The 24,436-nt window shown below is 41.9% G+C and overlaps 1 protein-coding gene across 19 annotated transcripts in view; it reads left to right on the forward strand.

Annotated features, from left to right (window-relative positions):
• Kif1b (kinesin family member 1B) overlaps positions 1–24,436 on the forward strand; it is a 132,465-nt gene that overhangs the window by 70,781 nt on the left and 37,248 nt on the right. For 12 of the 19 annotated variants that reach the window (XM_034503333.2, XM_034503335.2, XM_034503340.2 and 9 more), the window contains 5 exons: positions 14,759–14,852; positions 15,588–15,736; positions 17,308–17,486; positions 18,433–18,570; positions 20,069–20,317. In XM_034503333.2, the coding sequence (XP_034359224.1) occupies positions 14,759–14,852; positions 15,588–15,736; positions 17,308–17,486; positions 18,433–18,570; positions 20,069–20,317 (809 nt within the window). Of the gene's footprint in view, positions 1–2,555; positions 5,134–14,758; positions 14,853–15,587; positions 15,737–17,307; positions 17,487–18,432; positions 18,571–20,068; positions 20,318–24,436 lie in introns of those variants that run through there. The other 7 variants (XM_076933731.1, XM_034503347.2, XM_034503342.2 and 4 more) reach the window with 2 other exon arrangements.

Below are 24,436 nucleotides of genomic sequence, written 5' to 3' on the forward strand. Positions count from 1 at the left end.
GGACTTGGGTTTGGATTGCCCAGCGCCCATGTGAACCCAGGCCTGGAGGCATGCGTTAATCTAACCTGGGGGGAAAGCTAGGTGGATTCTGGGGTCTCACAGCCAACCAGTTTAGTGCAAATGGCATGCTCTAGGTGTAACAAGAGTTCCTGTCTGAAAACACAAGGTGGGGAGAGAGACAGAGGAAGATATCCAACATAGACCTCTGGCTTGCACACATGTACATACACATACATATACCACAAACGTATACTTGAAAAGTATAGAATCTGTAAGCTTGCCTTGATCTGCTTTTCCTTGTTAAATTTTCAAGTAGAGTTTATAAGTGGGTTTAGTACCTGTTTATTTAAAAGAAGTACAAATCAATAACAGTGTCTTTAACTTCAAAAGCCCAATCATTATCATTATTACAGATACTATTTTTTAATTCCCTCCTAAGATGACCATATGTACAGATAGTTGTGTCTTGAAAATAAGATATGCTATTCAGTTTTGATGTCTAATGGGTGGTGGTGTCACATGTCTTTAATCTCAGCAATCGGGAGGCAGAGGCAGGCAGATCTCTGAGCTTGACTATACTGAGAAACAGTTTCGATAATCATGGGCAAGAAAAATTTGTGTTAAGAACAGTTGGTTAGGAGAGCTGGAAAAATGGCTTAGTTGCTAAGGCTGCTCTTTCAGAGGACCATTTCCAGTGGCTCACAATCAATCATCTGTAACTCTAGTTCAGGGGATCCAGTATCCTCTTTTGACTTCCCTGGGTACTAGGCATGCATATGGTACACTGACATACATGCAGGCAAAATACCCAAACCCAACCCATAAAATTAAATTAAAAAAAAAAAAAACTATAAAAAGAACAGTTGGTTTTGGGCTGAAAAGATGTATTGATAGTTAAGAGCATGCTTTGCTCTTCCAGAAGACCTAGTTTTAATTTCAACTTCCCATATAAAAGCTCAGAATGCCTGTACCTCCAGTCCTAGGGAATCCACTGTCCACTTCTGGCCTCTGCAAGCACCAGGCATTCACATGGTACATGCACATAGGAACACATAGGCAAAACACAGACAGACAGACAGACAGACAGACAGACAGACAGAGAGAGAGAGTAAAATAAGTAAAAATCTTAGAAGAAAGAAAAGGAGAAGAACTTGGAACTGTTGTGAAGCCACAGCGCTTTAAGCCTAGCTTTGATTTTCCTTTCGATCTTTGAAAAGCAGCAGTGCTGCAGCACAGATAACTGACAGACGGTCCGAGTGCATTTGTTTAACAGACACAGACTACATTTCTGTTGTTTATTGGCAGCAGTGCCACTTCAAAGTAATAGTCTTCAAGTAGCTGGAAATCACTTGAGGTTTCTAAATAGAAAACATGAATTGTTTTCTCTTGTGTGTAGAAAAATTTTTGGTTGATTTTATTGTTGTTATAGTTTGGGAACAATCTTATACCAAACCCAGATTGTCTTGGAACTTGTGGCAATCCTCCACTCTCAGGCTCACCTGTGCTGCAGCTCCAGTGTAAGCTCCCATGCCGAGCTTCTGAGATGCTCCATTAGCTATAGATGTCCAGAGCTTGCCCAGCATGTACAAGGCCCAAGCATCCTCTCCCAAGAAAGCAGGTTAAAATGTGCTATTACTCTGGAAACTTTTAGTTATATTTAATGAAAGGCCATTTGCCCAGCTTAATTTTTGTTCTAGTAACTTCTTAAAATTCTACAGGGTGGTTTTATTGGTTTCATCATGTTAAAAAAATAAAAAATAAGCAGTGATCTTTTTTTAATGCTTTCTTGTTGTTAGAGTAACAAACCTTAATATAAAATGGCAAATCCAGCATCTACTTCTAGAAAGACCAGTTTCAAAGTCGTTCCATCCAATAGGAAAGGGAATCTGCCTAATTAAGAACCTTACATGGTCTGCAAATAGGAGTTCTTACACTTTAACATCATCTGTTTGCTTCTTTCTCTACTTTCTATCTAACTTTTCTCTAGGGTTGCTCATTTTAGTAAAGCTAAACAAAACTTGGCACCTGCAGCCTTACTAACCTTTTGTTAATCTGCCTGCTCGTCACATCTGTGTATGCATCCGTGTTCACTCTTGGGGAAGGAGATTCTGGACGAAGCAACAGCAATAACCAAGGCAAATGTGGGAGAGTGGCTGCATGGCTGTTAGCATGTGTGGGACTTAGGGATCTCCGTGTTTTCTTGGCGTGGTGGAGGTGCGTTCTCACACTAGGTTACTAAGTTCTCATGACCTGAGTGAGAGACTGGTCAGCCCTCCAAGAAGCGTGCTTCATTTATCCCAGAAAGTGGGACTTTGAATTAGGAATACAAACAAATCTTTATATTACTAGTAATCCACATATACATGGGTCTTAATAGTTTCCTCATCTAGACTTTGTTTTGGTTTTTGGGTTTTTTTAAGTTTGTTTTTAGATTTTTGTTTTGTTTTTAAATTTGTTTAAAGCGTTTTGCTTGCTTTTTCATCAATTTGATTTTCCTTTTTACATTTTAATTTTGGTTATTTGGGGGCCATTTTTTTTATTTTGTTTTTCCAAAGGACGCGGATTCTGATAGCGGGGACGATTCTGACAAGAGATCCTGTGAGGAGAGCTGGAAACTGATTACTTCCCTGAGAGAAAAGCTACCTCCCAGCAAGTTACAAACCATTGTTAAAAAGTGTGGCCTCCCCAGCAGCGGAAAGAAACGAGAGCCAATTAAAATGTATCAGATCCCACAAAGAAGGCGGCTGAGTAAAGATTCCAAGTGGGTCACCATCTCAGATCTTAAGATTCAGGCTGTTAAAGAGATTTGCTATGAGGTTGCCCTCAATGATTTTAGGCACAGTCGGCAGGAGATTGAAGCTTTGGCCATTGTTAAGATGAAAGAGCTTTGTGCCATGTATGGGAAGAAAGATCCCAATGAGCGGGATTCTTGGAGGGCTGTGGCCAGGGATGTCTGGGACACTGTTGGGGTAGGGGATGAGAAGATTGAAGATATGATGGTCACTGGGAAGGGTGGGACAGATGTAGATGACCTCAAGGTTCACATAGACAAGCTGGAAGATATTTTGCAAGAAGTCAAAAAGCAAAATAATATGAAAGATGAAGAGATCAAAGTCTTGAGAAATAAAATGCTCAAAATGGAGAAAGTCTTGCCATTGATTGGATCACAGGAACAGAAGAGCCAAGGGAACCACAAGACAAAAGAGCCCCTAGTTGCTAGTGCTAACAGCGTCTCTGATAATGGTGTCAGTAAAGGAGAAAGTGGAGAACTTGGCAAAGAAGAACGTGTTTCCCAGCTGATGAACGGGGACCCAGCTTTTAGACGTGGACGCCTGCGTTGGATGAGGCAAGAACAAATTCGGTTTAAGAACCTGCAACAGCAAGAGATAACAAAGCAGCTTCGTCGGCAGAATGTACCCCACAGGTTCATCCCTCCTGAGAACCGGAAGCCCCGCTTTCCCTTTAAGAGCAATCCTAAACACAGAAACTCTTGGAGTCCTGGGACACATATTATTATAACAGAAGATGAGGTTATTGAGCTAAGAATTCCAAAAGATGAAGAAGGAAGAAAAGGAAATAAAGAAGAAAGCCAAGAAAAAGTGGGTAGAGCAGCTTCTAAAGATCCCCAGTCAGCATGGGGCTCCCAGGGTACAAGAAGTCAGGATCATATCCAAGTTAGCAAACAGCATATTACCAATCAACAGCCACCACCTCAGCCACGTTGGAGAAGCAATTCTCTCAATAATGGCCAACCGAAAAACACACGCTGCCAGGCAACTGCCTCCTCGGAGTCACTGAACTCCCCCAGCGGTCACCCCACCGCTGATCTACAGACTTTCCAGGCTAAGCGTCACATTCACCAACACCGTCAGTCTTACTGTAATTATAACACTGGAGGTCAGGTAGAGGGCAGTCCAGCCGATTGCTCTCAAAAGCAGACTGACAAGCCCATCCACTGTAACCAGTTTGTGACACCTCCAAGGATGAGGAGACAGTTCTCAGCACCCAATCTCAAAGCGGGTCGAGAAACCACAGTATAAGTAGATTACTGGACAAACTTGAAATTGTAGCAAAGAAAACAGGCAGTGTTAATATTAGCTCATGGATTGAGTTGGTGCCTGCTATATGCATTATGATTTAAATGTTGTGTTCCTACAAATACTAACTGGTCTTTACTGTTAAAATGTAAAACACTGGTAAATGTTTCAATGCCTCCCTTTTGATTGTGCATTATCAGTGGGCAGGTTCTAGAATTGCGTATAAAACATCAAGGCCCTGTATTTTTCTGATAGTTTTCTCTATGGTGCCTAGATTATTAGTGTACTTACACTGGCTTCTCTTGTTTTGGTGTAAGATTTTTTTTTTTTTTTAAAATAGTGCTTTGATATCCCAAGAGACTGAAATGCCCAAAAGAAGAATTTGATATATTGAAGAAATGCCTCTTATCCCCCATGCATATTAGAAATTGGCTAAAAAACAACATGGAACTATCTTTACACTTCTTAACACTTCGCCTTGGTGTCTGTTCTTTTCATAAAATATTTTTGGCATTTTTACAAGCTCAAATCCAAGGTCTTCAGACATGTTTTGTCCTATACAGCCTTGGATCTTACACATCATCATCTTAGTCTGTATTTTTAAGGAACCGATTCAGTAATTTTTACTGTATCAGAACATTAAAAAAATTATCATATCTCTAAAACTTTAAATTGACGCTTTCTTGGTTTCTATTTGGTTTGTATTTTGAAGTTTACTGACTATCTCACACATAGCATGAACTATATTTACTAAAATTATGCCAACAGAAATACCAACAAAAATGTGTGCTTTGAGCAATATGTGTAAGTTTCTAAGAAGATTATTTGGTTCGAGAAGGAAGAGATGGGGCATGGCATGACGGCGGCTGATGGACACCTCCTCACTGCCTATTTCCAGTAGCTGATGAAATAATAAAAATGAACTTAGGCTGAGTCTGGAGCTGTATATATAGTAAACTGTTCCTTACTCAACAGTTGTAATGCACACAGATCCTCTAACAAGGAAAACTAAGTCCTGATGAACAGTCACTACCCTGTCAATACCTCACTTCACCATGTTGTGCTTGCAGTTTGCCTTGATGAAGAATCCTCTTTGAATAAAGAAAGAAAAAAGAAAAAAGAAAAAAAAATAGAAAGAAAAGGTGGATTTTAATGGAAGAGAAGAATGGCTTTCTATATACTTCACCTCTTGTACTTTTCAGAAGCCTTTCTAAGAGTCACTATGGAGAGCCAGAGATTGCCAGAATTCACAGTGCTGAAGATTCCTAGGTCACACCAAGTCATGCACCAAACACCTGTATTCTAGTGGTGTGAAAACTTGCAGCCAAGATAGCATAACACTCAAGGAGGCCTTCAAGACTGTGATTATGTGCTTTCCCCTCCTGCTTTGTGTGTGGGTACTGTTTTATTAGAGCACATTAATTTTAATTGTAGTGGACTTTTTCTCTCTCTCTTTTAAGAAAATGCTGTCTTAATGCACAGAAAGTTGCTTCCAACATTTTTTCCCTTAAAATGATTGGGGGAGCTACCTTTCCTTTCATAGCTAGAACAGTTCTAGTCTTAAGTGATAGCTTATATGGCCTGTTCAACTTGGGTGAGTGACGCCTTCTGTGTGTTGACTTCATTGAGATGACAATCTCGGTGCCATTTGGTTTGAATGTACTCTTGGTAGGCTACTTCAAGTCAGTCACTTCAGTTTGTCTGTGTAAATCTACAGTTGTCTTTTCTTCTTCACACGAAATTATACTGACTATCTGGGGTTTTGTCAAAAATTCATTTTCTGAAATTAAAAGTGTTAATTACTTAGGTTCTAAATTTTTTTTTGTTGTTTGTTTGTTTGCTTTTTAGAGATAGGGTTTCTCTGTGTAGCCCCGGCTGTCCTGGAACTCTCTCTGTAGACCAGGCTGGCCTCAAACTCAGAAATCCACCTGCCTCTGCCTCCCAAGTGATGGGATTAAAGGCGTGCGCCACCACCGCCCGGCAGGTTCTAACTTGAAAAAGATATTTCAGGTCCATATAGTCTCACTTGGTTACAGATAAATACTTCCCTTCCTGCTAAACACTAGGAGCAAGTTCACTCCCTGCTGCCAACGTTACAGTGGAAAGTTCTGGACTATTTTCATGTACATGTGTGGGTGGTGTTTTGCCCACAGGGATAGTCCAAAGAATTACTTTTGTTCTTCTGCTAATCCAAGTGCCCTTGTATTATTGAAATGACCAGACGTCTATGAAACGCTTAATTTTCTAGACAACCAGGAAAGAAATGAACCTGAGATTCACCGCTAGCAGTGTCCTTTTGTGCGTTTGAGAGCAGTTACTTACCTTAGAAACCGTGTGTTCCAACTGCTTGATTGACTCACTGAACAAGTAGAAAGCACTGTTGTGCTTTTATGGGCTCTTATTCCTTGATTTGCCCACACTGGCCTCAGACTTGTAATCCTCTTGTGTCAGCTCCGCAGTTGCTGGAGTTAGAGGGGTGTGTCAGCAGGCTTAGCTTGGTTTTTTGTTTGTTGGTTTTTTTGTAGTTTTTTTGGGGGGAGGAGGGGTTTGTTTTGATATGTTGGTATCTCTCCTTCAGCTTAAATTAAACAAGACCAAAGAGAACTTGTCTTCATTAACATATTATTTTATTATGAAAATATTCCTACGTGTTCTCATTGTGAAACGGAGAAAAGTGTTCATGCTTGGGAAATGATAAGTGGTCTGCAGTAGAGTCTGACTTTATTGGATAAGGTTTTTCAGACCGGACTGTAATTCTATGGACAGTTACAAAATCTGGTTAATAAATTTAAACCAAAGGGCTTTTCTTTTACTCTTGCTTCTGATGCTTCTAGTATAGCAAATCGTTTCTCCTTTCATAGGTAACAGAACACATAGGAATTGTTTATTACATTGAAGTGACTTGAACTGACCTTTTGTGCTTTAGGTGTAAGATACTAAAACCAAAACACTGAGTCTGTAACAGCAATGCCTGACTTTTTAAATGCTATCAGATTATAGGCAGTTACATGGGCTTCCCGTGGTCACTGCTGTAGCTGGTGCCTTCCTGGTCCTTTGTTGACTTGCCTTAATGATTTGTACAGAAGCCTGAGAGTGGAGAAGCTTCCTGTGGCCTACTGCAGTGTGATGAAGAAGTCTTAGGTTCAGTGTGGCGAGCTTGTGTTCTGTACTGTTAGAGACAGATTCATTTCAAACGATTTTCATACCTGTCCGGTTGATATCATTGTAAACTTTGCTGTAGGTAGACTTAGTGTGGCCCACTTAAGGTTGTGAAATGCATCGTTTTTTTTCCTATTGTTACTGTAAAGAAAAGTTGTGAATCTTCTTGTTGATGAACTCTGGTTTTCCTCTCAATTTCTTAAAACAATGCTTGAAGATTGTCTGAGTGTAAGTAAGACTGCCTTCTCAGAAAGGGAGAGTTAGTTTGTAATATTAAAAAAAAAATAAAGTCTTTATGAAATAAACCTTGGAATGATCTTTTAAGTGTGATTTATCGCTGGGGAGGAGGGGCAAGTGAAACATGGTGATACTAATTTCTCAGCCTCTTCCTGCTTTTTCATCTGAAAATAGTTTTGTGCCAAGTGTTCTTTTCTTCGTATTTATGTATGGACTTTCAAGCTTTTGCATTTAATGTCCTTTTCTATTTTACAAAATTTGGGGCCCTAGGATGTAGCTAAATGGGTTACTAGCACTTCACCTGACACACAAGGGCCTGGGCTTCAGTGGCACAAAATGATAAAAAAATGCTTTAAGTTATACTTTATGCTGTTTCTCTTGAATAAAAATCTCTTAATGTACAAGTAAGAATAATATTTTAAATTTTATTTTACATTAAACTTTTAAATTTTTTTATTACCTAGTCATGATTTGAAATTATTTTAAGCTGGGCGGTGGTGGCGCACGCCATTAATCCCAGCACTTGGGAGGCAGAGGCAGGCGGATTTCTGAGTTCGAGGCCAGCCTGGTCTACAGAGTGAGTTCCAGGACAGCCAGGGCTATACAGAGAAACCCTGTCTCGAAAAACCCCCCCCAAAAAAAAAAAAGAAAAAAAGAAAAAAAGAAAGAAAGAAATTATTTTAAGTGACATAGCTTTTCTTTCTACGTTAGCCTCAGTTTTCTCCTCTCAGATTATTGCTAGTCTGCTAAAGGTGAAACAAGACAAAACAGAATTTTTTTTAATGGATCAGTGATCTTATTAAAAATTTAGACCTAGCTAAGAGCTGGAGAGATGGCTCAACTGTTAAGAGCACTGACTGTTCTTCCAGAGGACCTAGGTTCAATTCCCAGCACTCACTTGGCAGCTTACAACCATCTGCAATTCAGGTTCCAGTGGTTCCTCACACAGACAGACATGCAGGCCAAACACCAATGCACATACGAATAAAATAAAAATAAATTACTTTAAAAATGTTAACCTAGCATATTTTTTCAAGTTGGAAAATTGTGCATTGTACATTGCAAATGAGAACACAACACATGCACCTCATATGCATGAGTTTTTAATGTGCTATGCTTTCTGAGGCAGGCAGAGCTTGACTTGTTCTGTACCGAATCTCACATCTCTCTCCTCCAAGTACTTTGTATTTCTCTGCTCTTCTGGGAGAAACTAGTGCAGGGTTCTAAGATCTCTAGTGTCCTAGGGCACAGAGGTAGTTCCAGTGCAGTGTTGGCTTTCTGAGCAGAGCTTCATCCAGAGAGAATAGTGCGAGAAGTTTGTGGAGGAAGGAAGCCCTGAGCTAAGAACGAGTCCCACAGTCCAACTGAGACTTTTCCAAAGCCAAAAGAACAAGGGAAGGAAGGGTCAGGGAGGAAGCCAGGTCAGGATGGGGGAAATACTAATTACGTGGGGTGGTCGGAAAGCCACATCTGTTGCGGTGGACAAAAGACAAGGAGGCTGGAGGTAGCCAGACCAGACTGGTGTGAGAAACTACCAACCCAGTGTCTACAGGGAGGTTCCTTTATTAGATCCACCTTGTAGAAAGTTCACTGTGGTCAAGTATAGAGGGTATAGAGATTGTAGGCAGGCAAATGCAGGGCATGTGGCCCAGTTGGAAAGTTGCTACCTGATCCAGGTGAGAAAGAGTGCTCCTCCAAGCAGTGCCAAGATGGGCGTGGGAACTGTCAGGCATTGACTCCTGTCACCTCAGCACTGAGGAAACTGACAGGGAAGTCCCATGGGCCAGCCTTGGCTACATGAGATCCTGCATTTTCAAAGAGAGGGGCAAAGGGAGGGGCTGGCAAGATGGTTCAGTGGTTAAGAGCACTTGTTCTTACAGAGTAACTGGATTCAAATCCCACACCCACATGGTCACTCACAGCTACCCGTAACCCCAGTGCCAGTTTCAGGGATCCAACAGACACACACACTACACATACATGCTGCATATAAGCAAATCATAAGTACACATAAAATAAATCTAAAAAATTTTGTTGGACCCTTGGGGAACAGACACTGATCTGAGACTGTCCCCTGTGTGATGAGGAACACATTTAAATGTTGACAAGAAGTGAGGTGTTACCTGGGATATGGGTGGCAGTCCATTCCTGTGATTGTTTGCTAATTATATCTTGGCATTCCAAGCTGAGTTTCTATTGTTAAAAGCTGCCTATTCAGAAAACTAAGGACGGTGACTTTTGATTTTGCTTAAACTGTCATCTTAGTGACACCAAACCATGCCACTGTCAGCTTTCACCTAGTAACCATACATACCCACATACAAACAGACATACACACTACACATACATGCATATAAGCAAATCATAAATATGCACAAAATAAATCTAAACAAAATTGTTGGACCCTTGGGGAGCAGACATCGATCTGAGACTGTCCCCTGTGTGTAGTGTTTGCCGTTCATGACTTGTGCCGTTCACTGTCCCTGCAGTAACCAGAGCCGTCTTTCTAAAATCCAGGTTGTAGCCTGTCAGTGGCCTCATGGGCTTCCAACCAACTTCAAAACCTGAACTGTCTGTCACATTGTTTACAAGACTTTACATTTTGTTGCTATTTGCCCACATCTGATTTCATGCCTTAATAATATCACAGAGCAGATACCTCTGTCCTTTTGTTCCTCAGTTACACTTCCTTATGACCGCAGCTTGTTTCCGTCATGCTTAGCTCTTTCAAATCTTGGCTCCTGTGCCATTCTTCCTACTGCAGCCCATCCTAGGTCAACTCCCACTTATTTATTTATTTATTTATTTATTTATTTATTTATTTATTTATAGCCAGGCAGGATAGCACATGCCTTTATTCCCAGTACTTGGGAGGCAGAGGCAGATGTATCTCTATAAGTTTGAAGCCAGCCTGATCTACATAGTGAGTTCCAGGACAGCCAGAGCTACAGAACGAGACCATGTCTCAAAATAAAATTTAAAAATGTGTTGAGATATTGTCTCCAGTGTCCCATTCTGACTTTTAACTTTGTGTGTAGCTGAAGATGACTGTGAACTTGTGTTCCTTCTGCCTCTGCCTCCCCAGTGCTAGCATGACAGGTATGTACCATCACACCTGCTCTATGCTGTGCTGGGGATTGAATCTAGGGCTTTGTGCATTCTAGACAAGCACTGTATAATCTCACACTATCTTAAGAATTACAACCTTTGGTTATCTTGTCGATGCACTTGCTTAGTTCTTTCATGAATCTGTACGCTTAATAGGACTCAGAGCAAGTGACTCTCAGATGTACTGTGTCACAGAATCCTAGAAGTCTTGTGAGAATGTAGACTGCTGGGTCCATCCCCAGAATAAATGATTGACTACGTCTGGCAGGAGACTTGATCATTTGCAAAGTACCTAGGCGATGTCTGACTCTTGGGCAAAACTGTTGAGGTAGCACTGGGGTTGGAAAGCATTTTTCTGAAAAGCCAGATAGTTTTAAAATTGGTGTTGGGGATGGAACCAGATGGAGCTTTGTGTACATGCTAGGCAAGTATTCTACCACCAAAATATACTCCTGGTCCTTAGTGATCCTTCAAGCTTTGTTGACCATGTCATTAGGTTCAGACACCTATGGTCTGAATCTAGCCCCCCAGGCCATGGTGTGCCTGTCCCTGACTTAAAAGACAGTCATTTTGAGTTTGTTTCTATCTGGAAGATAGAAACGTGCCAGATGCTTGGGTGATAAGTGACAGTATGGTCCCTGTACTTGTGAAATTCAAAATTATGGAGAAGCTGCCACTGGACAGATAACCACACTGGTATTTATCAGTACTGTGACAAGCCAAGAGAGAGAAACACAGGGTTCTGTGAAGTCCTAACAGGTGCTTCAAGGAGTGAGTACCTCAGCTATTTCTTGGCTGCTGTCAGTTTCACGTTAGTGTCCCCCACTCCTTCTTTTCTCTCTGGTAATCTCTCAGCTGTCTTCTGCTTTGCTCTACATTCTTCAGAATGCTTCTCTCTACCAAAATGTAGTGTATGTCATGTGTATATCTATCATCTCTGTGCCCTCACCGACGTGACCTTTTCCTTACTAAGCTGTGTATCTGCGGCAGCGGTTATTAGTAGGAACACAGAATGTGTGTGTCTAGAGGTTGGAGAGATGCCATAGACTGCTACTATTATAGAGAACTGAGGTTGGATTTCTAGCACTTGTATGAGACAGCTCACAGTCCCATGTAACTCTAGCCAGTGCCAACCTTCTGGCATCCATGCACATGCACGCACACACACAGAGAGAGACACACACACAGCTTATGACATACGAATAATATCCTTGGAAGCTCATAAACAGCCAGGTTTGGAAAAAGTCTTCAATTTGTTTTTAAAAAGGTGTTGTTATTTGAACTATCAAATTCTGATCAAAATTCAGTTGGAGGTTGATTTTTTTTCTGCCATCCCAAGGATGATGAGAGATTGTTTATTCTGACCGAAGCTTGTCCAGTACATGTAGAGAAAGCTACCCTCATACCTTAGCGATTTGGGGGGAGTGGCAGTGGTAGTTTGACTAACTTATAGACTTATTTTTGAAGAAATCTCCAAGATAAAAGTTTTTTTTTAAAGCATTTTAAGATTTATTTATTTTATGTATATGAGTGTTGTATCTGCATGTACACCTGCATACCAGAAGAGGGCGTCAGATCCCATTACAGATGGCTGGGAATTGAACTCAGGACCTCTGGAAGCACAGGCAGTGCTCTTAACCACTGAGCCATCTCTCTAGTTCTGATAAAAGGATTTTGTATGTAGAGATTTTTAGATGGAACATCAGGCGTTTCTCTTTTTGGTAGATATCGTAAACAGGTTTTAAGGGGAAAATACTGAAGGACTACCCAACTCACATTTCTAGACTACAGAGAAACTGAAAGAAAAAAAAAATGCTACAATGAATTTTTTAAGATTTATTTATTCCAACAGAATAGGCCGGGCGGTGGTGGCGCACGCCTTTAATCCCAGCACTTGGGAGGCAGGGGCAGGCTGATTTCTGAGTTCTAGGCCAGCCTGGTCTACAGAGTGAATTCCAGGACAGCCAGGGCTACACAGAAACCCTGTCTCAAAAAAAAATTATTTATTCATTTTTTGAATTTATTAATATGTGGTGTGTCTTTATGAGTGTATATGCCCTGCAGTGCCTGCCAAGTCCAGAAGGCATTGAATCTCCTGCTTCTGGGATTACAGGTGGTTGTGAGCCACCTTGTGTGGATGCTGAGAACTGAACCCGGGTCCTCTGGAAGAGACCAAGTGCTCTTAACCCCTGAGCTGTCTCACCAGCCTCCTGGTTACTTTATTTACTTTTCTGATTATTTTGAAAATTGGAGATGCCATGATAGTTGACTTCTAAATGTTTCTATGTATACATCTCCTAATACATAGTTTTTTAAATCAATAGATTATGCTAGTTTTACATCATGTAATATTTAGCCATTTTAAAAAAAAACTCTCCTTATTTATCTCAAAAATACAAATTTTACAAGAATGTGTGTTTGAATCTCATGAGACTCAGTCAACATTTATATATTGAATTGGTTATGACTTGTTAGAAGTCTTTTTATTATGGGCTGACAAAGTGAATCGATCAGTGGGTGAAGTCACCTGCTGCCAAGCCTGCTGACCGAGTTCCATCTCAGGAGACAAATGGTTGAAGGGGAGGACCGAGTCTAAAACTTGTCATTTGGCCTCCGCCTCACTGCAGCACACGAGTGCCCCCAATACTCATCATAATAAACAAGCAGATGAATAAATATCATTTTACAATTGAAAAAGTGGAAGGAAAAATAGAGAAGACACCCAACAGCAACTTCCAGCTTCTACATGTATGTGCACACCTGCATGCCCACAAGAAAAAGGTATATGCATATAAACATAGAAGGAGTACCATTTTATTAACATGGTTCTGTTTAAAGAGGGCTTTCACATGCCTTTTTAGAAGGTTTATCTTTTGGTTGTTCTCCAGCTGTTTGGTAGGAAGATCATATACTAAAATTTTTAAAGATGAAAAAATTATTATTTAGGAAAGACTTAGTTTTCTGGAATTGTTAGACTATTATTAGAACCAATAGCCGGGCAGTGGTGGTGCACGCCTTTAACCCCAGCACTTGGGAGGCAGAGGCAGGCGGATTTCTGAGTTCGAGGCCAGCCTGGTCTACAGAGTGAGTTCCAGGACAGCCAGGGCTATACAGAGAAACCCTGTCTCAAAAAAACAAAACAGACAAACAAACAAACAGGCAAAAAAGAACTAATACTCATCTCCCCCAATTTAATAATAATAATAATCTAAAACTTTAAAGAGAAATAAGAATGTTTTCCCCATCATCCAATAATCATTGCCCCTTTCAGGTAATACTACTTAAAATACACGCAGCAGGGCTGAAGAGAGAACACGTGGAGCGTGGCTCAGCAGTTAAGAGTATATTTTGTTCTTGAAGAGGACTTGAGTTCAGTTCTCAGCACCCACATCAGGAGGCTGCTCACAACTTGCTGTGACTCTGGCTCCGTGGGGTCCAGCACCCCATTCTGGCCTCTTCAGCCTTCTGCATCCACACATACACTGTTCCACACAGAGCTTCATACCTTTAAAAATTATAATAAATCCTTTAAAAAGAAAATACATGGATCAAGTGGAGAATAGAATCTGATTTGTAAGCCCAGCACTTGGTGAATCTCTGCGTTCAAGGCCAGCCTGCTCTGCAGAGAGAGAGTTCCATGACAGCCAGGGTTACACAGAGAAATCCTGTCTCAATAAAAAATTGATTTGTATTATACTTATTTTAATTCACATACTAGTATATTTAATATAAAATTTTTCTTAAATAACAACCATTTCAGTTCAGTGGTGCTGTGGGCTTTTAATTTTTCAGCCATAAGGAACTTCAACATCTAGTCTTTTTTTTTTTTTTTTTTTTTTTTTTTTGGTTTTTCCAGACAGGGTTTCTCTGTGTAGCCCTGGCTGTCCTGGAACTCACTCTGTAGGCTGGCCTCGAACTCAGAAATCCACCTGTCTCTGCCTCCCAAGTGCTGGGATTAAAGGCCACCATGCCGACTCAACATCTAATCTTAATTATCTTCCCTTTTGAGTAGTTAGGAGATCGAGGCCTTAGGAGGTTCTGGTAACTTCAGTCTTCCCTGGCATTTTCTTCCTCTGGATGATGTGTAAGGTCCTGCCCTCCCGGTTTCCTTGTGTTGGTCCTTTGCTGTGTGTACTTCCCCCCAGTGTTCCTTTCACCTCCCCCTTCCTTCTTACTCCCTCTCTTCTCTACATGTTCTCTCCTTTCTTTTCATCCAGGACTATGAGAGTAAGTTGCAGGCCTTGCAGAGGCAGGTTGAGACTCGATCTCTGGCTGCAGAGACAACAGAGGAGGAAGAGGAGGAGGAGGAAGGTGAGAGCTAGAGCCTGGCTTGCCTTTTGTCTTCTGATCAGCATTATCAGTCCCAGTCCTCTCTCCTGTTACAGAGCTTGGTCATTCAGCTCTGCCCTGCTGCTTACTGACCCTGTACTGAGCCTCTGAGAAGTGGTTCACAAGATGCCCATTGCTGCAGTGCTTGGGTAATGATAGGTGGTGAGGACTGTTAGTGTGTATAGAATTTCTAAGGTTTCCAAGCACCGTCTTCACATGATCCTGTGGGAACGTCACGTAGACCATCTCTCATAGTCAAGATAAGGGACTTTGAAATTGATACCTACACATCAGAATTATATTAAGAAGGAAAAAAGGAAAAGGGGTTGGCAAGATGGCTCGTCAGGTAAAGGTGTTTGTTGCCGAGACTGGCGTCCTAAGTTTGATCTCTGGAGCCCACACTGTCAAAGAAGACAACTGGCTCTTTGAGCCACTATATGCATGCAGTGGTACGCATCCTTCCCCCATACATAAATAACTGTAATAAAAGATCTAGCTAGCTTGAGAACAGCACTTGGAAGGTTGAGGAGAATGAGGAGTTCGAGGCCAGTCTTGACTGCATAGCATATTCGAAGCCAACCTGTCTCAAACAAACCAAACAACCCACAACTGTGTTCCTTTTGATTTTAGGTTTTCTGAAGTACATATACTGTAGGGGAGAGGACACTCCTTATGGTTGCTAAGTCACTGTGACATATGCTTCCTCTGCTCTTTCAGTTCCTTGGACACAGCATGAATTTGAGTTGGCCCAGTGGGCGTTCCGGAAATGGAAGTCTCACCAGTTTACTTCACTAAGGGACTTACTGTGGGGCAATGCGGTATACCTGAAGGAAGCCAACGCCATCAGTGTGGAGCTGAAGAAAAAGGTGCGGAGGGTGATGAGAGGGAACACAGGTCTTCTGGGAGCACAGTGGGTCCATTTAAATGAATAGCCTTAAATTAACCTTTCCCTGGGGAACTCCGCTGTTCGAGGCCACGAATCAGCTTTATTTCATGTATGTGCCAGCACAACATAGGCCATAATTAAACATTTTACAGCAGCTGTTTTCTGGCTCATTTTACAAATGTGAGTATTTTAAAGGGGAGCTGGATAGTCTTATTAATAGATAAATGCTTGTTAGGTTTCTGGGGAAGGATTTTTGGTTTTCTTTTAGTTCTCCACCTTTAGCTTGTACCTCTGAGAACTCTAAGCCCCTTGTCAACCGATTTGCTCCTCCTCTAGGGCCTGGGAGGTGTGAGTAGGGACAGGTGTGTACACTCTGCACTCAGACAGCACGAGCCACATCCAGAGCAGTCGAGTTAACCTTGTAGTTCTGTAGCTCTGTTGCTTCCTCTGCAGATGGGGGTTGACAGTAGAACCTGCGATCGATCGAGATGAGAGATGAAAGAGCATGGGTTTGTACAGAACACTACTAACGGGGCTGGACATGCTAAACCGGGTGCTTGTGACTGAACACAAGGCCTGTGCTGCCTAAGAAGCACTGAGCCGAACCTCCAACCTCCAAACAGCCTTAGGAAATCTTTGATTGTTCTGTGTGCCTCACTAAACTGCTGGGGACCATATTGAAGGGTAGGAAAAAACACAGACCACCTGCCTAGAAAATTCACTGGCTGCTCCTAGGGGATGTATGTGCTTCACATGTCTACACTGGGAGAGGTGTTGTCTTCACTCACAAGCTCAGAAACACTTTGGATTATTAACCATTTTCTTCATGAAGTGGACTAAAGTCAGGAACTGTATCTTCTTTTCTTAGTTCTATACCTGTTATTTAATTAGTATTTAATTGTTATTTGTTGGTAAAAGTACAAGGTAGCATAGCAAGAAGTAAATGACATGATGCAGTCACACTTACTCCATGGTAAACGCTTGAAGAGTGATGGTTGTAGTCCTCTGCGCTCAACTGAAAAGCTGCATGTGTGTCCTCTCTCATTAGTGAGTGACTGGGTCCACCTTTTGGTCTTGTTTGTGTTCCACAGGAGTCTTCATTTGTCCACTGAGGTTTTAGTTTGTGGAAAAAACAAACACACACACGCACACCACCACCACCACCACCCCAGGAAAACAAAGTCTATAAATACCTGATTTAAGATTGTTAAGAGCAGTGGCTGCTCTTCCAGAGGTCCTGAGTTCAATTCCTTGTAAATACTTGGTAGCTCACAACCATCTGTAATGAGATTTTGTGCTGCCCCCTTCTGGTGAATAGGCATAAATGCAGGCAGAGTTTTGTATACATAATAAATCTTTTTTTAAAAAAAAATTAAGATTGTTTTGTGAGTTTAAAATGTAGGTGGCCAGTTTTTCAGCTCGTCACAGGCCATTTATTGAATATATGCTCTGTGACCTCGTTTCCTTCAGCTGTGCCCTGTTGCCTTGTCTCTGAGTCTTCCCTGCTGAGAGTCCTGGGCATGCTTGTCCATCCTTACTTTCTCGTTCCAGGTGCAGTTCCAGTTTGTCCTGCTGACTGACACACTGTACTCCCCTTTGCCTCCTGAATTACTTCCCACGGAGATGGAGAAAACTCACGAGGACAGACCTTTCCCTCGGACAGTGGTGGCAGTGGAGGTCCAGGATCTGAAGAATGGAGCAACACATTATTGGTCTTTGGATAAACTCAAGTAGGAAAATATTCATAAAAGATTATTTTTTAAAAGAAAATAGCCTTGCATGGTGGTACGTGCCTTTAGTCCCAGCACTCAAGAGGTAGAGGCAGGTGGATCTCTATGAATTCGAGGCTAGCATGGTCTATCGAGTGAGTTCCAGGACAGCTAGGGCTACACAGAAAATCCCTATATTAAAAACAAACAAACAAACAAAACTAACAACAAGTGAATTGCTTCAGTGGGTTCCCTCATCCTCGCTCTCTCTGAGGATGACTTAGTTTCTTCTCTGTGGTTCTAAGTGCTGGGACCACTCAACAATAGTATTACCAATTCATTTTTTTTTCTAGAGTCAATGAAACTCACTTCTCAGACAACTTTGATATTTGATTTTTACATTTACTTTCATAAGCCCTCTTAAATTTTAAATGAGCTGTGTTTATTTCTCTTTTGGATCTGACAATTATCCCGCTTACTTTTTTTCTGGGCCTCAGAGTGATCTTTAATAAGCAAGGAAGTGATGGCTTTTCCTCACTGTCGAGTTATATTGAGATGTCAAACCCAGTGGACTACATTTCTTCCATGACTGTAGGTTTAATCAGATTAGATCTCCCTCCTTCTCCCTCCCCCCTCCCCTCCCATGCCGTATGTGCACACACACTTTACTCCCTCCCATGCCGGATGTGCACACACACTTTACTCCCTCCCATGCCGTATGTGCACACACACTTTACTCCCTCCCATGCCGTATGTGCACACACATTTTACTTTACATTCTGCTCACTTTGGGCGGCTGTTCTCTACTCACACCTTTTGGAGAATTTGGGTTTCCATGCTTCTGTTTATAGTCACATTACGTGATATGAACAGCCTTTTAAAATACCTGGCGTGCAAGAGGTTTCCAAAATGAAGTTTTTATGCAGTCTCATGGTGTTGACTTAGTGTACCCTGTATTGCTCAACAGGCAGAGACTGGATCTGATGCGAGAGATGTATGACAGGGCAGGGGAGGTGGCCTCCAGTGCCCAAGACGAGAGCGAGACCACCATGACCGGCAGTGACCCATTCTACGATCGCTTCCACTGGTTCAAACTTGTGGGAAGGTATGTCACGGTTTTGCTGTTTTCTTAAAAATGGATAAGTACTTTTAACTTTGAAATGTCAGTAGAAAGTACACAGGGGAAAGAGTACATAAAAGTTCGCTCTCAGACTGGGGTGTGGCTCACCCCTGATGCTCCAGGTTCAGTTCCTAGTAGCATTAGAAGAAAAATACAAACAAACCAAAAAAACCACCCCCTTGCTAAATCTTGCCCACTCAAAACCACTGTGTTGTTTAAAGTCCTTACTTCAGGTTCACATAGTCCACACATTTTTTATGTCAGACATTTTAGCCAGCGTATTTGACAGTCATCCTGGACTCTTTCTTACAACATGCTTCATAGTTGATCAAGGAAGATTGAGAAGAAAAAGAAAACATTTCTGAATCCTGGATGCTTTAAGTAGATACCACAATGTGTGTTACCAGACTGCCCTTGTTACCCAGAACCTGATTGGTCCTCTGTGATTTTTCTCAGAAGAATTTGTCTTGCTTTAGTCATTGCCCAGGGCAGGTTAACTACATCCCACGGTGGGCCTCTTCAGGGTCTCTGCATCCATCATGGTCAATGCTCCATGAAAACAAATGTGCCTCTGAGAAGTTATGTGAAGTTCAGTTCTCAAGAGGTTAACATTGCAAAAGCAAGGAGTTGTGAATGTTTAAGAAGGATTTTATTTTATTTTATTTTATGTGGATGGGTGGTCTGCCTGCAGATATGTCTGTGTGCCATATGTATTCCTGTTACCCACCAAGGCCAGAAGAGGGCACTGAATCCCCTGGAACTGGACTTACAGATGGTTGTGAGCTACTCTGTGGGTACTGGGAACCAAGTCTGCGTCCTTCTGCAAGAGCAACTAGTGCCTTTTACCACTGACCTACTCCTCTGGCCCCAGGAAATGTGAACTTTGAGCTTACTAGTTTCAGACCTGTGAGTTACTCTTTACTGTAAATGCCCTGTGATGGTATGTAAGGAACCCACTGACATGGTGTTGCTGAAGTCAACCTTGTCCACTCCACTCTGGTAGCAGACTAGGGTTTGCAGGAGTGGGCTATGCAGACACATCTCACCCAGGCCCGTGCTGCTTCAGCATACAGCGCTGTCATCCATTTGGTTTTCTGTTCTGAGCTGACAAGAGAACTCAAACACTTAAGGCCTTGTTATCTCTCTCATGAGTGGCTCCTGGAGGACAGAGTGCTCATCTTGTATGTGAACTGCAGACCATAGACATTTTGTAGTGTAATATTTCCATGAGATAGACAGTCTACTCATGGACGCTCTTTGCTTTCTTTGTTCTGAGGGTCCTTCCTTATAGATCTCGTCAGCCTGCCCCGTTCCCTTTACCTGAGCTGTGCAGTTATGTTCATTTTACCCTTTTGCTTTTCTATTTGCTTTTACCGTGATGATTCTGTCAGTGCATTCTGTCCTGTTGGCACCTGAGCATCCTGTTTAACCAACTATTCCTCTCTCCCTGCCTGTGTTAATCGGCGTCTTACCTGGTGTCTAGCTCCCCTATTTTCCACGGCTGTGTGAATGAGCGCCTTGCCGACCGCACACCCTCCCCCACTTTTTCCACGGCCGATTCCGACATCACTGAACTGGCTGACGAGCAGCAGGATGCCATGGAGGACTTTGATGATGAGGCATTCGTGGATGACACCGGCTCTGACGCAGGGACGGAAGAGGGATCAGAGCTCTTCAGTGATGGGCATGACCCATTTTACGACCGATCCCCTTGGTTCATTTTAGTAGGAAGGTTGGTGAGGTCATTGTGAGAAAGGCCAAAAGGGACCAGCTCTTGTTCTAAATGCCTCTGTGCAATTTTGTCTAGAAAGAAAGCCCAGGCCTTATCCACAAGGCACAGTCTACTTAGTACTCTATGCAGCACCTTATAAAGACCTCCTAGAGGCTGGCTTGACCCAAATTGCCCAGTAATTTAGCTAAGACTCAGAGGTAGTTGTTTCAGCTAATGTTACTGTGGTCCAGATGCTTCATCTCTAAAAGAATGTGGTTAGCGAAGCATAAAGGATAGCACTAGCAGGAGCAGAGCAAGCCCGAGGCCAGGCTGAAGTGTTTGTGGCACTTGAGAAACTGAAGGAATGCAGTGGACTTGGTGATACAAAAGAATAGGGCTCTCCTTTGTCGACGATGGCGTCTCGATGTGTTCTGAGCCTGTCTTGGGCTTCTGCCAGAAACAATCTGTTGGTTTATGATGAATCTCAGAAAGCTATGACCATCATCAGTATTTGTTGACAGTGTACGAAACTGCTTTATGTTGAGGTCATTGTCTCCGGCTGTTGCTCTGCATATCCCTTTGTCAGAGATGCATAGGGTCCCTGTATTTCTATCATCCACACCCCCTCTTCAGATTAAAGTAATTTTAAATTTGATAATAGAATGCTCATTGCTATAAGCTGGCTGTGGTGGTCCACACCCACAGTCTCAGCACTTGGGGTGGAGGCAGGAATATTAGGAGTTCAGGGTTATACTTGGCTTCAGGTTATCCTTGGTTTGCAGCTAGCTTGGGATACATGATGCCCTGTCTCAAACAAACAAAACAGAAGGATTAAGATTAGTGATGCATAAGAACCACATAATGCCCTGGACCCTTTTACAAATAAGGGATCTATCACTGTTGAGTGGTCAGCACCAATTTCACAACAGTGCAGTGAGTCTCCTGACACAGCAGAGACACAGAACTAAAACCTAGTTGTCATATGTTAACGGACACCTAGGGGACTCACTATATAAGATATTGGAAGAGCAGAAAGAAACGCTTTCAGATAGCAGTGAATACCTAAGTTAATATGGCAGTCTGGAGTTTTGCAATGCAGATCTTCCATGAACAAATGTGCTGATATTATATAATCACAAGTATTGTTTGCTTGTGGTGTATTGCCAGTATTAGGATTTTAGAGAAGTGAATTTATTTATATTAAAATTTTAAAAAGTATGTACAAATGGTGCTTCATTTTCTGGATTTCTCTGTCCCTCAGTGTATTTCCATTCTTTTCTAAGATTGGCAGTTAGAACCACATTTTGATCATTAGCTTAGTCACTTTGCTCCTGAATCTGTCATCCATGTTGTACAGCATCACACTGTGAGGAGTAGACAGACAACATCATCTTATGTGACCTGGTCAAAAGAATTCTGACACAGTGGGTCCTAAGCATCTCTGTCACTAACTCAGGACAATTAACTTAAATGAGTTAGGGGAAAAGTGTCTTTAAAAATCCTTTTTCCCTTCATCATTTATACTCTATTATCCATACTAGCTATTAATACTTCTGCTTAGGACCAGGCATAGTGACACATGGCAGAGGCAGGCAGATCCCTGTTCAACATGGTGAGTTCCAGAGAGCCAGAGCTACATAGCAAGACCCAAAAGAAAAGAAAACAAAAGAAAAGCCTTCAGCTTAGCAGCATTTGCATCTTTGCGTCTTGAGTAGCTTTATGAAAGTGTTAGGACAGAATCCTCCCTAATGGGCACACTCACTGGCCTGAGTAAGGTGTGTACTTTTACTGAGCTGTGGCCTCAGAAGTTGATGTTTTTATTTGTTTGGATTTCTGGGTTCTAGAACTAACACTGTCTTGCAAAAAGGAGTTTGAGGTTTTGGTGATGTGGCTGGGGAGAATTCATTGGCTAATTCCTGGGTTCAAATCCTATTACCAGACAAAAAGTTACTGGGAGAAGGTAAATTAATAGCAGCCAGTAAAGGGAAGAAGAGTTCCCCATTTTTGCCCTCAGCCATCTTTCTCTGGAAGAACATCATCATTCAGTTGTGCAGTAGTGATGGGCTGTAAGAGGGGTAACTTTGCTGTTTCTGTAATTCCCAGCATCAGAGGTCCCTATTGGCACATAACTATAAATCTAATTAACTTGTAAAAATTTGCATGTTTCCTTTGAATCCCATTTATAGGTTTGCTTCTTGGCCATGGCTGCCTTTGGTGAATCTTTGTGTCAAGAGTAAAAGAGCTTGTCCCTTTAGCTATTCTCTTACAGCATGTTGGGATGTTATGAACCATCGTCATAACGTGGGATAAAAATGTAAAATGTATGTTAGTCTTCTGGGCCAAAGGGGGCAAAAGATGGTTAGTCTGTGACCTTTCTCAAGTACTTAATCTGACCTCTTTTCTGCAAGTATCACTATAATTATGCTGACTTTCTTTATGTTAACAGATTAATTTTTCTTACTGATGTAACTTCACATCATTTTCTGCTAATGTGTCTTTTACATCCTCTCCCTCTCATCCCCGTTCTCCTTCAGTCTGCTAGGTCAAAGTATAAGGACATTCATTACAGAGTGAATCATGACACTAGCGTCAAAGCTTCACAGGAGACCCTAAGTACAGTGTTGGGCTAAAAGCTGTATTCTGGTAACATGACAAAGAACTGTCTAGTGAGTGCATCCATGTAGCACAGGCCAGTGCCTCTGCCTGTGATACACTCTTTCCTAAAGTTGGGAGTGCCCAGCGATGCTTTCAGTGCTGCTGTGTATGGAAAAGCCTTTCCAGTGAGCAGCAAGGATTCTCACCTTTAATGTGCGATCCAGCCTCGTGTTTGTGATGCCATGCCTGTGGGTATGTGTCTTTAAGAACTAGTGCTTCTTGGGCTGATGGCCCTGCTGAGCAGCACAGTGACGCCTGACATGTCCAGGCCCTTTCTACAGAGCACAGGCACAGCGGCGGTTTTATTTTCTCTAATAATTGTACTTAACATAGTAAGATTAAGTAATGGCAGAAATGCTAAGTGCTCTGTGTAGTTAATTCACACCTTAACTTTGCTCTTGAAAAGTCATCCTAGTGTGAAGTTCGGTGACTTGCTTTTCTAGTAGGACCTATTTTCTGACAAGCCTTCCTCTTCTGTGTAAAGATAAAGGACAGGTCACATTCCTGGCTTCTAATATACATAGATAGCCACTTACCAGATATTTATTGAGTGTATTTACTGTAAGCCAAACCCTCTACAGATGGGTGAGCAAAACCAGAGATAGTTACCATCCTCCCAGTCTTACAGTCTGGTGAGTGATGAAGATACCAAGCAATAATCACATACGTGCAAATTGTAACAACTATGAAAAGAGAATTGTGTGTGTCAGTGTTGGGAGGACCTGTGGTAAAGTAGCATCTCCAGTGAGATCAAAGCATGGGCGGAGCATCGGTGCAAAGAGGGCTACAGGAGGGGACATGCCAGGGCTCCTAACGGTCTAGTCACTGAAAGTGGCAGCTCTGACTGGATGCCAAAGGCAGGAGTGTGCTCTGTGTGTGCTGACGGCGGAAGTGAAATCAGCCATTGGGTTGCATATGCTAAATTCTTAGTTTTTAAACTCAGTGACAGTAGTGGTGTCTGACCCTGTTTGTAATCCTTTTTAGATTACATTTTCATTTATGAGTTTCGGTTCAACAAAAGTTTAACCCTCTGTGGTAACACTCCCTCCCTTGCTTTGGAGCAGACTGAAAGGGAATTAGAAACCATGGCACTATTCCCTGTTCCTTTGCAGCTATTCTTGTTTGCTTTTCATTCATACTTCATTTATGTTCTTAAATGTTATCACTGTGATGAATTTTATCTATTTCTGTAATATCTTTTATTGTTTTGAGTTGAAATCCCAGGTATTTACTCCTTCATTCTTGTCTCCTTGTAACATAAATCAGTGTTAGGACAGGAATGCAGCAAACAGCCCTGTGTGTCAGGGTTAGTTATGTTGAATTTCCTGGTGTGGTGTTTACTCTTTGTCTTTTGTTTTATGTACAAAGATCAGCATATACCAAGTGAGAAGCCAGGGAGAACTGTAGGAATTAGATTCCAAGTTTCTATCATTGGAATGAGAGCTCTTAAGATTTGTGAGTACTAGTTCTAACTGCTTTAAAACA

This window comes from Arvicanthis niloticus, chromosome 5, assembly GCF_011762505.2.
Source record: "Arvicanthis niloticus isolate mArvNil1 chromosome 5, mArvNil1.pat.X, whole genome shotgun sequence".
In the NCBI taxonomy this organism is placed as follows: Eukaryota; Metazoa; Chordata; class Mammalia; order Rodentia; family Muridae; genus Arvicanthis; species Arvicanthis niloticus.